Source organism: Petaurus breviceps, unplaced genomic scaffold, assembly GCF_028583685.1.
Source record: "Petaurus breviceps papuanus isolate PSGF00001 unplaced genomic scaffold, PetGlider_PUasm1.0 37, whole genome shotgun sequence".
NCBI classification, from domain to species: domain Eukaryota; kingdom Metazoa; phylum Chordata; class Mammalia; order Diprotodontia; family Petauridae; genus Petaurus; species Petaurus breviceps.
The window spans coordinates 42,867,072-42,880,682 of NW_027186296.1; the positions used below are offsets into that span (position 1 = coordinate 42,867,072).

Here is a 13,611-nt window from a genome sequence, read left to right on the forward strand (position 1 = left end):
GACAGCATGAAGTGAAAGTTCTGTAAAGATGAAGGAGACTTAGATGTAGTTGAAGGTGACAGCAGTGAGGAGGCAGTGGAATCAGAGTGGAGGGTGCAGCATAATTGAGGTTGCAATCTGCTGGACAAGACAGGATAGGTAAGGTCAATGGGATCAAGGACACATGTATAGGCCTTGGGAAGGAGAAAGGCTACCTCATTGATAGAGACTGGGGAAAGGGAGGAGAGAGTAGGGAGTTTGGAGGTAAATCACTGGGGACAAGAGAGTGCTCACTTTGAATGGCCTTAGTTTCCTTAGTAAGGTAAGAGTCAAATTCCTCAACTGAGAGAGAGAGGAGGGAGAGGGGACTATAAGAGACTTAGGGAAAGAGAAGGTTTGGAAAAGCTTTTGTGGGGAAAAGATAGGAAGTCAGTTAAAGAAGAAGAAAAGGATTACTTTGCAACAGTGAACCTCCAGCAAAAGTTGGATGATGTGAATTTATAATCTATTCACTTAGCATAGTTATTTATAACTTCCTCCAGCTCAGTTCATCACTGGAGTAGTAGTGGAGGAAGGGAATGGTGAGAATAACCTGGAGGGCTGAGATGTGGCAAGGAATAAATAGTGATAGGACCAAGCATTTTAGAGTAGAAGTCAGTTTTAGAGTTTAATTGGCTTGCATAGGATCAGGATAGGAAAGAGAGGGAAATCAAGTCTGATCCAGGGTAATAGTCTGAGAAAGAACTGAGAGGTAGAGGGATCGGGGGCCCCTGTGTGGACAAGAATGAGTTTGGGAGGCGTATAGCATAGGGAGAAATGGAATTATGTGATAGGTTATAGCCAGATAAGAGGAAGGTCTGAGTTTTTAATTAAGGAAGGGGAATACTTTTGGGTAATGGTAGATCCAGTGTATGGCTAGGGTGGAGTGAAGGAGTAGGTGATCAGATTTAAGAAGAAAGGTATTTGAGAGACAGAGACAAACCTTACCAGCTACAAGCATGAGTAGATGATATATAAACAAGGCTTCTTTTTGAATATTTTTATTCCAATTTTGTTCTTAAAACTTATTATGATTGAGAGAAATCTTACTTTCAAACTGTTTTTAATGAAGTGCTTATCTCCTTGTAGAATTTATTTTTCCTCATTTTAAAGGGTTGTTGACCTACAAGTAGACTTTTATTTTCATGGGGTTTTTACAGAAAGACAAGAAATTATTTGGATGTACATAAGTCATTTGGTTAAAAGCATCTCTTGGGTCTTTTTAATCATTCGTTTACTTAAAAGTCTATCCTCTTGTTTTAAAGGACTTGGAGAAGACTCTTGATGTTTTCAACATTGTTTTAGCAAGACAGCAAGCACAAGTTGAAGTAGGTAATTTTCTAGCTTGTTTTATATTTCTAAGCATTTTGTTACCATTAGTTATTTTAGCCTAGCATCCAGAAATCTAATTTTAAGACTTGATGAAGCAGCTCAAGCAAACCTGTATCTTATTAACAGTTATATACTGATTTATTTCAGTGTAAATAGTTAATCAAATTAGACTAATGAAAATGACTATCAAAGTGATTGAGTTGGAAGTCAATTTAGTTAAGTCTTATTGAGAAATGAGATATTTTACCCCCTTTTTCCATGTCCCTGCATAGTCAGCATAAACAATTAAGTGATACCTGTATGTAAATTCTGAGTTGCACAGAAAGATATGCTAGAGGTTTCTTGTATAACATTGTGAATAGTAGAAAGAGTAGTGGCTATGAAACTAGAGGGTTTGGGTTTGATAAACAGATATACCATTTTTTTAGCCCTGTGACCTTGGGCAAATCATTTAATTTCTCTGGGCCTTATTTGCTTGTTGGTTAAAAAAAAGGGGCAGTTTTGTACAATTTTCAGTTATGGTACCTTTCAAAATTAAAATATATGGGTGTATTTGGGTCCACATTTCAGATTTAATTGATGTAGGAAATTCGGTCTACCAGCGCAGCTCAGTAAGTTTTCTACAACTTAAAGTCTTAGAGAGTTAAGTGACTCACTGAAAATTTAATTGATTTTCCCAGGCTCACACAACAAGGATTGTAAAGTGTTAATAGTGGGTTTTTGATCCAGTTCCTTCTGGCTACAGTGATGGACAGCTCCCAATTCACTATACCTTGTTGCATAGTATATATTTTCTAAATATGATATTTTCTTTTTATAGTGCTTTTTTTTAAGATTTGAATTTAATAAAATTTAAATATATTAAGGACTCTTTTTTACTCTTTAGGTGATTCGATCTGGGCAAAAATTGCGAAAAAAATCAACTGATACAGGGGAGAAGCGTAGTGGAGGCTGGTTTAGTGGGTTCTGGGGTAAGAAAGAAACTAAGAAAAAAGATGATGAAGAATCCTTGGTTCCTGAAAGTAAGTTTCAATTCAAATTAATGTGTACTTCATTGATAGAGAATTGCAGCCCATATTCATTCTAGTTTAAATAACTTACGTAATTCCCTAAAATAATATGAAATCAGGATATAACATACAATATTTATACATATAGTGTCTGAATAAGATAAAATGAATAGATTTTAATTTTGATCCTTTATGAAGGTTATGTGTATTGGAAAATAGACAAGAATTTCATAGAGAGGGTCAAAAGGATTGTGTTAAATAAGCACTAAGATAATGATAATAATAATAAACTACATAATAATTGACCTGCAGGCATGAAACTTTTTTTTTTTTAAGCACTTGGGGTTAAGTAACTTGCTCAAGGTTATATGGCCAATTATTTCTGGGTGTGGTGCTAAGTATCTGAGCCTGGATTTGATCCCCAGGTCGTCCCGACACTGGAGATGGTGCTCTTACTCACTGAGCCACCTGGCCGCCCCTAAGCAATTGGGGTTAAGTAACTTGCTGAAGGTTACACAGCCAGGTGTTTCTGGGTGGGTGCTAAGTGTCTGAGCCCGGATTTGATCCCCAGGTGATCCCAACACTGGAGCCGGTGCTCTTACTTGCTGTGCTACCTGGCCGCCCCTTAGCATAAAACTTTTACATGCTAAAATAATATATAATACATAGTGCTGTATTGCTTGAATTTCCACCTGTATCTGTTTAATACCTATTCAAAGAAATATAGTTGTAATTAGACTACTTTAACATTTTGACTGATTCTTGTAGAATACTTTAGTTAGACTTTTAAATAGATTTTTATCTGTCATGCTGAAATTATCTTTCTGTAATAGTTCCCTGAAAATTTTAGAATTTTTATTGTAGCCATTGATGACCTCATGACTCCAGAGGAAAAGGCAAAACTCTTCACTGCCATTGGATATAGTGACAGTACCCACAACTTAACTTTACCTAAGCAGGTAAATGTGTTGATAAAGTAAATATTGTACTTCTTTATTTTGTTCTAAGTTTTAAAGGGTTAAAATATGAACTAGTCTGGGAAAAAAAATGAGTTTAAGTTTAGCTTTTATTTTAATGTGACACTCGGTTGCTGGAGGCAAAGTGGTAAAAATAGTTGGAATCTTGATCTTGGAGTCAGGAAAACCTAGGTTCCAATCCTTCCTCTGACAGCTACTAACTCTGTGGCTCTGGATAATTCACTTATGGTCTGTGTGCCAGGAGTTTGCTTATTAGTGTTCTTAGCTGTTGAATATCTATAGTTAGATCTTTGCTTATTAAAATTCTTTCTCCTGCTTAGTTTTAGTTATGTTAGCAAATTTAAGAATTACCTGAAAAATATAATTATAGAGTTGGGATTTTGTTGATAACATGTTATTGTTTATTTCATGACCCTCCATAAGTGCTCTTAGTTGTATTTTTAAAATTTTAGAAAATATGATTTTTCATTAAACTCTCTTAAAATGTTCTTTCTTGATCACAGTAGTTGTATTGAGCTATGAAAAGTTTTATATTTCCAGGTTATTGTGGGATCAAATGAGATAATGTATGTAAAATGATTTATGAAGCTTAAAAAAATTATTATTACTGTGGAAAGAGTACTGGACTTGAAGTCAGAGAGAACTGAGTTCAAATACTACATGATTAGCTATATCACCTTGGTGGGCACCCAGTTTTTCTGAGCCTTAGTTTACCTATTTGTAGAATGGAGTAGTAATGCCTGTAGTACTTATTACTTTATGGTATTGTGAGGATCACACAAGATAGTCTGTATAAGATGCTTTGCAAAACTTAATGTTAATATTTTGGCTATTAATTATTATTTAATGTATCAATTATTTAATTATATAGTATTAGAATTATTAATATTAATTATTTAAATTAAATTAATTTAATATTTTCATATAGTATGTATTAAATAGAGGCTTATTTTGCAAGAAAATAGGAACTACTTAAACTTTGTTTAAAAATGTTTTTTCTCTGTCTAGTATATTGCCCATGTAATGACATTGAAACTGCTAAGTACATCTATTACAATCAGAGAATACAGAAATGTTCCAGAGATACTTAAAGTACAAATTATCGGCTTAAGTACTAGAGCATCTCAGCGGCCAGGAGCACAGGCACTTAGGTAAGTTAAAAGGAAAAGCATTGAGATGTTTTTTGTGTGTGTTATATTAGGTACAGAGATATATAAAGACAAACAATGCTTTCCCACAATGTCCTTATCCTCATGTTAAAAAGATAAGACATATGGATACTTTACTTTAATATCAGAGAAGCTTAGAGTTGTTTGGGACTAAAAAGTTGGAAGGAAAGGTCCAGAGAAAGCATCAAATTGTCTACAAGTTCATGGTGAGCATCAATTATGTCTGAGGCACCCAAGATAAGTTTGTTTTCTAAGTAAGACATTCTCCAGTCCCTAGAGTTCACAGCTACATATTATATCCCATGTTGTGATTGCATTTAAAAAAAAAAATAAGCAAATTGTCTTTTCTTGTTCTCTCTGCCTTCCCATTTCCACTCCTTTTAAGAAGAAACTGTAGAAGATAATGGGGTATCTTTTTTTGTGAGAGTAGATGCTGAGGGCTGCCCACCTTCCTAACATTCCAGAATGAGGAATAAACCAGGAATAGAAAGCTATAGTCAGTTATTTTCCAATTATGTAGCAAAATAAGGGCCATTAATGAAAGACATTTGAATAATTGAATTAGGTAGCATTGAATTTATCCAAGCACACAAAAAAGTTAATGAACAAGTTAAAAAAAATTAAAAAGAATATGTCAGAGGACAGTATGCAGAAGTGCTGAGGGAATGATACAAACAATAAATGTTAAAATAAGGAGTGAAAAAAATTGAAAACTTCATAGAAAAATGAGTCCTTTTCCTTTTAAGTCCTGTGGACATGGACAGGTCAGATCAGGGTCAAGGAGATGAGAAAATCTAAACTGTTATTTGGATGGGAGATGAGTAGACCAATTTGTCAGGGAAGGAAGTAATAGAAGATAAATTTGAGAGGATATTGTGGTATGAGATTTTGTAGGGCTTACCTGCTAATTTAGACAATTCTTTGGCTTGAAAAATATAGTTCTTTCTCTGGAAGAATTTTATTGGATTAATTTTTTTCCATCCATCACATTCAAGTAAACTTGCATCTAATCTTTTTTTCTTTTTTGATTTGTAGGGTAGAAGCAAAATTGGAGCATTGGTATGTAACTGGTCTAATGCAGCAAAATATTGTTCCATCTCTTGTGGCTTCCATTGGGGATACCAGCTCATCACTGCTTAAAATTGAATTTGAGACCAATCCTATGGATAGCACTGCCGATCAAACTCTAGTAGTTCAGTCTCAACCTGTAGAGATTATTTATGACGCAGTAAGTACAACAATGAAAAATGTTAAACATTTCCTAATTTCATTTTAGGCTCGTTTGGGCCAGCATTGGGGAGTTTTGCAGCTTAGGGTGTGTGTTTGATACCTCTGATTTAGATCATCTTGTGGATGTGAGGGTCTATGGTTCTGTTTCTGTCTTCCAAGCTGCTACTCTCTTTCTTCTCCATTTAATTCCTGTCTCTACCAAATCTTCCTGCCCTCTGTCATACAGTTGCCTATAGTCACTGGCTTTAGTCCTTGGGAGGTTCTCTTTGGGAGACTTATTAGCAACAAATGTAACAAAGAATCATATTCAATTTTTGGTCCTAATATTTAGAGAGAATGGAGTAAAGCAGTATTTCAAGACTGAGCTTATCCTGGAACTGAGCTGAGTCTTGGGATAATGCAGTATAAAATCAATATTTGTTATATGGAAGATTAATAATTATTTTACAGAAAACAATAAATGCAATGGTAGAATTCTTTCAAGCAAGTAAGAGTTTAGACCTTGAGCAGATAACATCAGCAACATTGATGAAACTGGAAGAAATTAAAGAGAAAACAGCTACAGGTAAATTATTTGAGCATTTATTATTTGTAATGACAAACAAAGGGTTTCTGATACTGACTTTGAAACTGCAACTGGAAGCAGAAAAAAAATGCACCTGCAACCGGAACTATGATTTTTCAACAGTAATATCAATATTCAGAGACATCTATTTTGAAATACTTATTTCATTGTCACTTCCTGGACCCAGTGTAAAACCAAAAATAAGATACATCTTCTAGATCATTTTTGTAACTTAGTGATCATGTGACTTTAAATTCTGAAAATCATAACAGTCTCTTTCCTGGAGTATATTATTTGGTACCTATCTGAGGTACTTTGAATGCTTGCTTAGAAACAATCATGGACTATTTAAAATAGTCAAAATGATTGTTTTATCTTTGTATTATGTTATTTTTTCATTTTTCATGTTTGTTAATAATTTGTATTTTCTAACTTGTCCATCTAAGAGATATTGTCAACTTGCCATTTTTAGGTCTTACCCACATTATTGAAACACGGAAAGTTCTTGATTTAAGGATTAATTTGAAGCCTTCCTACCTCATAGTACCAAGGACAGGATTCCATCATGAAAATTCAGATATTCTCATTTTGGATTTTGGTACCTTTCAGGTGGGTGTATGTGTGTATGTATGTGATGTATTGTTTTCTATATCCATTGTTTATTCCCACAAAAACTAATTTCCAGTTTTTAATCCTTTCCTTAAATCACCTTATATTGTCTTAATCTGTATACTTTGAAACTATTTTGAAACGGTTTTCTTCTTCATCAATTTTTTTATTTTTTAATATAGCCTGAGAAAAGTTACTGATTGTTTTTGTGTTTTCAAAATTTTGTGTCATTCATTGTTTGAATTTACTTTTTATTGAAGTTAAAGTAAGTTCATGAATATTTATTTGTTAAGTGACTAGCATTTGTTAAATAGAGAGAAGGCGTTTTGCTGGTGAAAAACTGAAAGCTAAACCTGAAGACAAAGGCTGAGATTTTGAAGAGTTAAATCCTGGATCCCCAACCTGCTGGTCATTATGGGCTTAGGAAGGGGAAAGCAGTAGTATTGAAAGTAAGACCAAGGTGACTTAACTGCATTTATGATACTTGGGGGAAGTCCTAGTCTGTTGAACTGCACGTGGTGTTCCACGTAGTTGCTGACTCAGCCTTTCAGTTCAACATACATTAGAAATTTTTTATTGATATTTTATGTTGCCTCTCCCTACTCTTTTCTTCTCCCAGAGAGCTCTTCCATATACTAAATAAAGCTTTTTAAAGAAAAAGGAGAAAAATAAGCAAAACCTGTTTAAGGTTTTGAAAATACAAATCTGGTAATATATTCAGTGTTTCATATCTGTGGTTGTCCACCTTTGTAAAGAAGTGAGAATAAGTGTTTTCTCATATTGCTTGTTCTTTGTAATTTTGCTGAATTAATTTTCAGTTATTTGTGGTGGTGGTTCTTTTTCTTTGTATTGTTGTAATAGAAGCATTTATTAAGCATCTGTTATAACAAATAATAAGTTCTGGGCCTGAAGTTAGGAAGATCTTAGTTCAAATCCAGCCTCAGACACTTAGTAGCTGTGTGATTCTGGATACTTAACTTCTGTCTTCCTCAGTTTCCTCACCTGTAAAATAAAAAACCTCTTGGGGTTTTTTTGAGAAACAAGTGAGATTCTAATTATAAAACACTTAGCACAGTGCTTGATACATAATAGGCACTTAGTATATGCTTGTTCCCTTCCTTCTTTCCTAGGCTCTGGGAATACAAAGGAAAAATGAGACCATTCCTGACATTATGGCACTTATTTTCTGGGGGTGTGGGGCAGGGCCAGGGAAGGGTGCAGCATGTAGACATGAGTCAATACAGGATTCAGTGAAAAGTGTTACCACTACTAGAAATACAAGAGAGACAAAAAGTAATTTTGGAGGGGCAGGAGGGATATAGTTAGGAGACTTGAGGGTTATTCTCCTCAAATCCTCATCCCTCCCAGGAGAAAACTGAGAAAAATGAAAGAAATGTGTGTGGGGGTAAGGTCTTGGTGACATACTACCAGGAATCATCCTTTTGTCTCAGAGAGAACTATTCAGTTCTTTGCTACTTGATCTAACTAAAAAGCACTTAATGTATGTGTGGGGGAATAAATTAAATCTTTTTCCTTCCCTGTAGCTAAACAGCATAAGTCAAGGTGAAAGACAAACTACTACTTCATCCCTAGAAGAAATAATGGACAAGGCATATGACAGATTTGATGTTGAGATTAAAAGTGTCCAGTGCCTTTTTGGAAGATCAGGTAAATTTCTTGTTATGACTTTGGAATCCAGGAATTCCATTTCTGGTTGCCATGTAAAATACATGGGCACAAGAATATTTAGGTGTAGGCCTGTTACTGGTCCTAAGGAATTTTAGGTGGAGTGTCAACGATTCAGTGAAAATTGTCACCACTGATAGAAATACAATTCACAGTGTATCCCTTCTTATATTATCTGAATCTCCTCCCAGACATAATGTGGCCTGTTCTAATGTGGTCATAATATTTGACAGCGCATAAAGAAATTTAAAATTTTTGATCTATTTTGTTCTATTAGAACAAAATGTAGCTGAATTACTTTAGCCAAAGCACTAGCTAGTCACACTTTAATGTGTTTTATTGCCTTTAATAGAAATGCTCTTGCATCACTCATTAAATGAATATTTATTAAGTGTCTGTTCAAGAGTTTGTCTGGCATAAATGGTGCTAGTTGCTGGGGATACAGGTCCAAAGAATGAACCAATCTCTATTTTTATTTGTTCTCTTTTCCAGAGATCTTAAAAACTTTTATGTATCTCATCATTATAGATAAAGTCTAAAATTCTCCTAACATTAATTTTCCAATTTTAGAAAACTATAGGTCCTTTTTGTTATCAAAATTAAAATGGTTTGTATAGGCTATTATTTATTTTCCCTTGGTTAACAGACTTGTTTTGTGCATTCCTGAATGCACCAAATTGTTGGGAATGCAAAGTAAAAACATACTCCCTGTTCTCAGTGAGTTCTATTGTAACATTCTGGATGCTTAACCAAGGTCACATAACTAGTAATTACCAGTACTGAGACTCAGATCACAAAAATCACCAGATTTCAGAGTTGAAAGAGACTTCAGTGCCCATTTGTTTACCCTATATATGCACACACATAGTAAGTGATCATCGAGGGTGGTGCTTCCCAAGGTAGGTAAGCTATCCTACTTTGGAGTAGCTTTAATATTTAGAATATTGGTCATTACATCAAGCTTCAGTCAATTCCCTCTTTGCAATTTCTACCTGTTGCTCTGAATTCTGCCTTCTGGGGCCAAAGAGAATAAGTGTAGTCCCTCTTTCATGTGACACATAATTGAAAATGGTAATCCTGTCTTCCATGAGTCTTTTTTTTTCTTGGCTAGACATCTCCAATTTTTTCACCTGGAGTTCATGTCATGAGCTTTATACTTTTTTACCAGAGGAAGGTTGTCCTCCTCTGGATATTCTTTTTTTTTAATTTTTTTTTTAAATTTTATGTTTATTTTCAGTTTACAACATTCATTTCCACAAGATTTTGAGTTACAGATTTTCTTCCCGTCTTTCCCATACCTACCACCCCAAAACAGCGATCCCACTGAATACACCCTCCCCCAATCTGCTTTCGCCTATATCCTTCTCCATTTTCCTCCAACTTTCCAGTAGGGCAAGATGGATTTCCATACCCTAATGCCTGTATGTCTTATTTTCCCGTGCATGTAATAATAATAATTTTTTATAACATTGGATTTTAAAACTTTGAATTCCAGATTCTTTCCCCTATCACCCACCTTTACTGGGAAGATAAGCAATTCAGTATAGGTTGTACATGTGTAATTACATAAAACATTTCCATAGTGGATATAGTGTGAAACACTGACTATATTTCCATCCATCCTATCCCACCCCCCACTTGTTCTGTTTTCTACTTTGCTCCTGTCCCTTTTCAAAAGTGTGTGCTTCTAACTACCCTACCCCCCATTCTGCCCACCCTTCTATCATCCCCCCTCTTATCCCCTTCCCCCCCTACTTTCCTGTAGGGTAAGATACCCAATTTAGTGTGTATGTTATTCCCTCTTTAAGCCAAATTCAATAAGAGTAAGGTTGACCCATTCTCTTTCGCCTTCCTGTTCTCCCCCTCCATTGTAACAGTTTTCCCTTGTCTCTTTTATGAGATAATTTACCCTATTCTATTTTCCCCTATTTCCTCTCATTATATTCCTCTCTCACCTCTTAATTTTATTTTTAAATACCATCCTTTCCTATTCAATTGTTCCTGTGCCCTCGGTCTATGTATCCCTGTATACATATATACACACACTCACATATGTATTCATACGAACATATACCCTCCTATATAGACATATATATACACATATGTATACATTTCTATTTCCCTCCAACTATCCTCATACTGAGAAAAGTTTCATAAGTTATAATTTTTCGATGTAGGAATGTAAATAGTTCAACTTTGATAAGTTTCTTATGATTTCTTTTCCCTGTTTACCTTCTCATGCTTCTCTTGCTTCTTGTATTTGAATGTCAGATTTTCTATTCAACTCTGTTTTTTTCATCAAGAATGCTTGAAAATCCTCTATTTCACTGAATGACCATATTTTCCCCTGAAACATGACACTCAGTTTTGCTGGGTAGGTGATTCTTGGTTTTAATCCTAGCTCCTTTGACCTCCGGAATATCATATTCCAAGCCCTTTGATCCCTTAATGTAGAAGCTGCCAGATCCTGGGTTATCCTGATTGTGTTTCCACAATATTGAAATTGCTTATTCTTGGCTGCCTGTAATACTTGCTCCTTGCTCTGGGAACTCTGGAACCTGACTTTATTCCTAGGAGTTTTCTTTTTGGGATCTTTTTCAAGAGGCAATTGGTGAATTCTTTCAATTTCTATTTTGCCCTCTGGTTCTAAAACATCAGGGCAATTTTCCTTGAGAATTTCTTGAAGGATGATTTCTAGGTTCTTTTTTTGATCATGGCTTTCAGGTGGTCCAATAAATTTTTTTTTTTAAGCAATCTGGGTTAAGTAACTTGCTCCAGGTTACATGGCCAGTTATTTCTGGGTGTGGTGCTGAGTATCTGAGCCCGGATTTGATCCAGGTCATCCCGACACTGGAGCCAGTGCTCTTACTCTCTGAGCCACCTGTCTGTCACTGGTCCAATAATTTTTAAATGATCTCTCCTGAATCTGTTTTCTAGGCCAGGGGTTTTTCCAATGAGATATTTCATATTACCTTCTATTTTTTCATTTGTTTGAATCTATTTAATAGTATCTTGATTTCTTATAAAGTCATTAGCTTCCATTTGCTCCAATCTAATTCTGAAGAAATTATTCTCCTTAGTGAGCTTTTAAAATTCTTTTTCCATCTGGAAAACTCGACTTTTTAAGGCATTCTTCTTGTCATTGGCTTTTTGGGCCTCTTTTGACATTTGAGTTAGTCTATTTTCAAAGGTGTTATTTTCTTCAGGCAGGTTGTTGACTCTCTTTTCATGATTTTCTTTCATCATTCGCATTTCTATTCCCAATTTTTCCTCTACTTCTCTTACTTGATTTTCAAAATCTTTCTAAAGCTCGTCCATGGCCTGTAACTGATTCATATTTTTCTTGGAAGCTTTTGGTTCAGGAGTTCTGACTTCATTGTCTTACTCCTGTTCCATGCTTTGATCCTTTTTGTCTCTAAAAAAAAGAATCTAAGGTTTTGCTGCTGTTCTTGCTTTGCTTCCTTTGCCTGCTCTGGTTGCCACTTAATTACTTGACTTTTGAGCTTTTTGCCACGGTAGAACTCTGCTTCCAGAGAGGAGAGCTTTGTCCCAAATCACTGGGGTTTTTGCAGCTGCCAGAGCTATTAGTTGGGTGCCCTATCTGAAGCTTCCACTGGCTCTGGCACCTGATCACACACTTCAGGACCTCCACCCAAGACAGTGATCTAGTTCCAAGCAGGTTAAAGCAAGAGCAGTTACCCTTTGAATGGTTGCTTGGTCCCCCTAAAATCTGCAGGTCAGGAATTCTGTAGCAGCCTCATGGAGGTGGCTGCAGGGTGGCAGTGCCTCCGCCACTTCTTGACCCATGGGGCAGGGACCAGACCTGCTCCTCCATCCCCTTCAGTTCCTACAGAGTTCCACACTGACCTTTTACTTTGTCTTTGGCCTTTACGGGTTGATAATTCTGGAAACTGCCACAGTTGCTGTAATCCACTCTCTGGAAGTCCGATCCAGGCAGGGGCTGGTTGTGGCCACCCTGGGGCTAAAACCATGGGCTCAGGCTGGGCTGGGCTTGGCTCCTAGCACTCTTCCATGGACCCTTTCTATAGGCCTGCCAGGTTGCCTTCAGCGGGAGATTTGTTTCTCTCTGTCACTTTGTTGGGTCTGTAGTTCTAAAGTTTGTTTAGAGTCATATTTTATAAGTATTTGAGGTAATTATGGGGGGAGCTCACAGAATTTTTCCTGCTTCTTTGCCACTGTCTTGGCTCCACCCATGTTCCTCTGGACATTCTTTAGCTCATCTTTATCCTTCCTAAAATGTATTGCCTAGACCTGAATATATATATGTGGCCTGTTCTGGTCAGTGTATTCCTGGATGTGATGTTGCTTTTATTACTACCTAATATTATATTGGCTTTTTAAAAAAATTTTTTCAAATGCTTTATTAACTTTTGCTTTACATCATTCATTTCCACCAGATTTTTGAGTTACAATTTTTTCCCGTTTTTCCCCTACCCACCACCCCAAAATAGCGGTCCCACAGGATATCCCATCCTCCATACTTCTCTCTCCTATATCATCTCCCATACCCCGTTCAACTTTTCCAGTAGGGCATGGTGGATCTCTATGTCCCAATGCCGGTATATCTTATTTCCCAATTACATGTAAAATAGTATTAATAATAGTATTTATATATTTTTAAACATTTGATTTTAAAACTTTGAATTCCAGATTCATTCCCTTAGGTTGTACATGTGTGGCTAATGCAAAACATTACCATAGTAGATATATTGTGAAAGACTGACTGTATTTCACTCTCTCCTATCCCACCTCTCACTTGTTCTATTCTCTACTTTGATCCTGTCCCTTTTCAAAAGTAGGTGCTTCCAACTTCCCTCTCCCCCAGCCTGCCCTCCCTTCCCTCACCCCCCCTCTTGTCCCCTTCCCCCCTACTTTTCTGTAGGGTGAGATACCCTATTTAATGTGTATGTCATTCCCTCCTGTAGCAGCAAGCACCCCAAGCACATCCCCAGGGTGGCTGCTAGCAATACAGGTTCTTGGATCTGCTTTGTTAA

The 13,611-nt window shown here is 36.2% G+C and overlaps 1 protein-coding gene across 4 annotated transcripts in view; it reads left to right on the plus strand.

Annotated features, from left to right (window-relative positions):
- VPS13C (vacuolar protein sorting 13 homolog C) overlaps positions 1 to 13,611 on the plus strand; it is a 203,366-nt gene that overhangs the window by 50,953 nt on the left and 138,802 nt on the right. For all 4 annotated transcript variants that reach the window (XM_069098385.1, XM_069098386.1, XM_069098383.1 and 1 more), the window contains 8 exons: positions 1,284 to 1,346; positions 2,237 to 2,372; positions 3,225 to 3,319; positions 4,346 to 4,488; positions 5,542 to 5,734; positions 6,187 to 6,301; positions 6,774 to 6,910; positions 8,455 to 8,578. In XM_069098385.1, the coding sequence (XP_068954486.1) occupies positions 1,284 to 1,346; positions 2,237 to 2,372; positions 3,225 to 3,319; positions 4,346 to 4,488; positions 5,542 to 5,734; positions 6,187 to 6,301; positions 6,774 to 6,910; positions 8,455 to 8,578 (1,006 nt within the window). The remainder of the gene's footprint in view (positions 1 to 1,283; positions 1,347 to 2,236; positions 2,373 to 3,224; positions 3,320 to 4,345; positions 4,489 to 5,541; positions 5,735 to 6,186; positions 6,302 to 6,773; positions 6,911 to 8,454; positions 8,579 to 13,611) is intronic.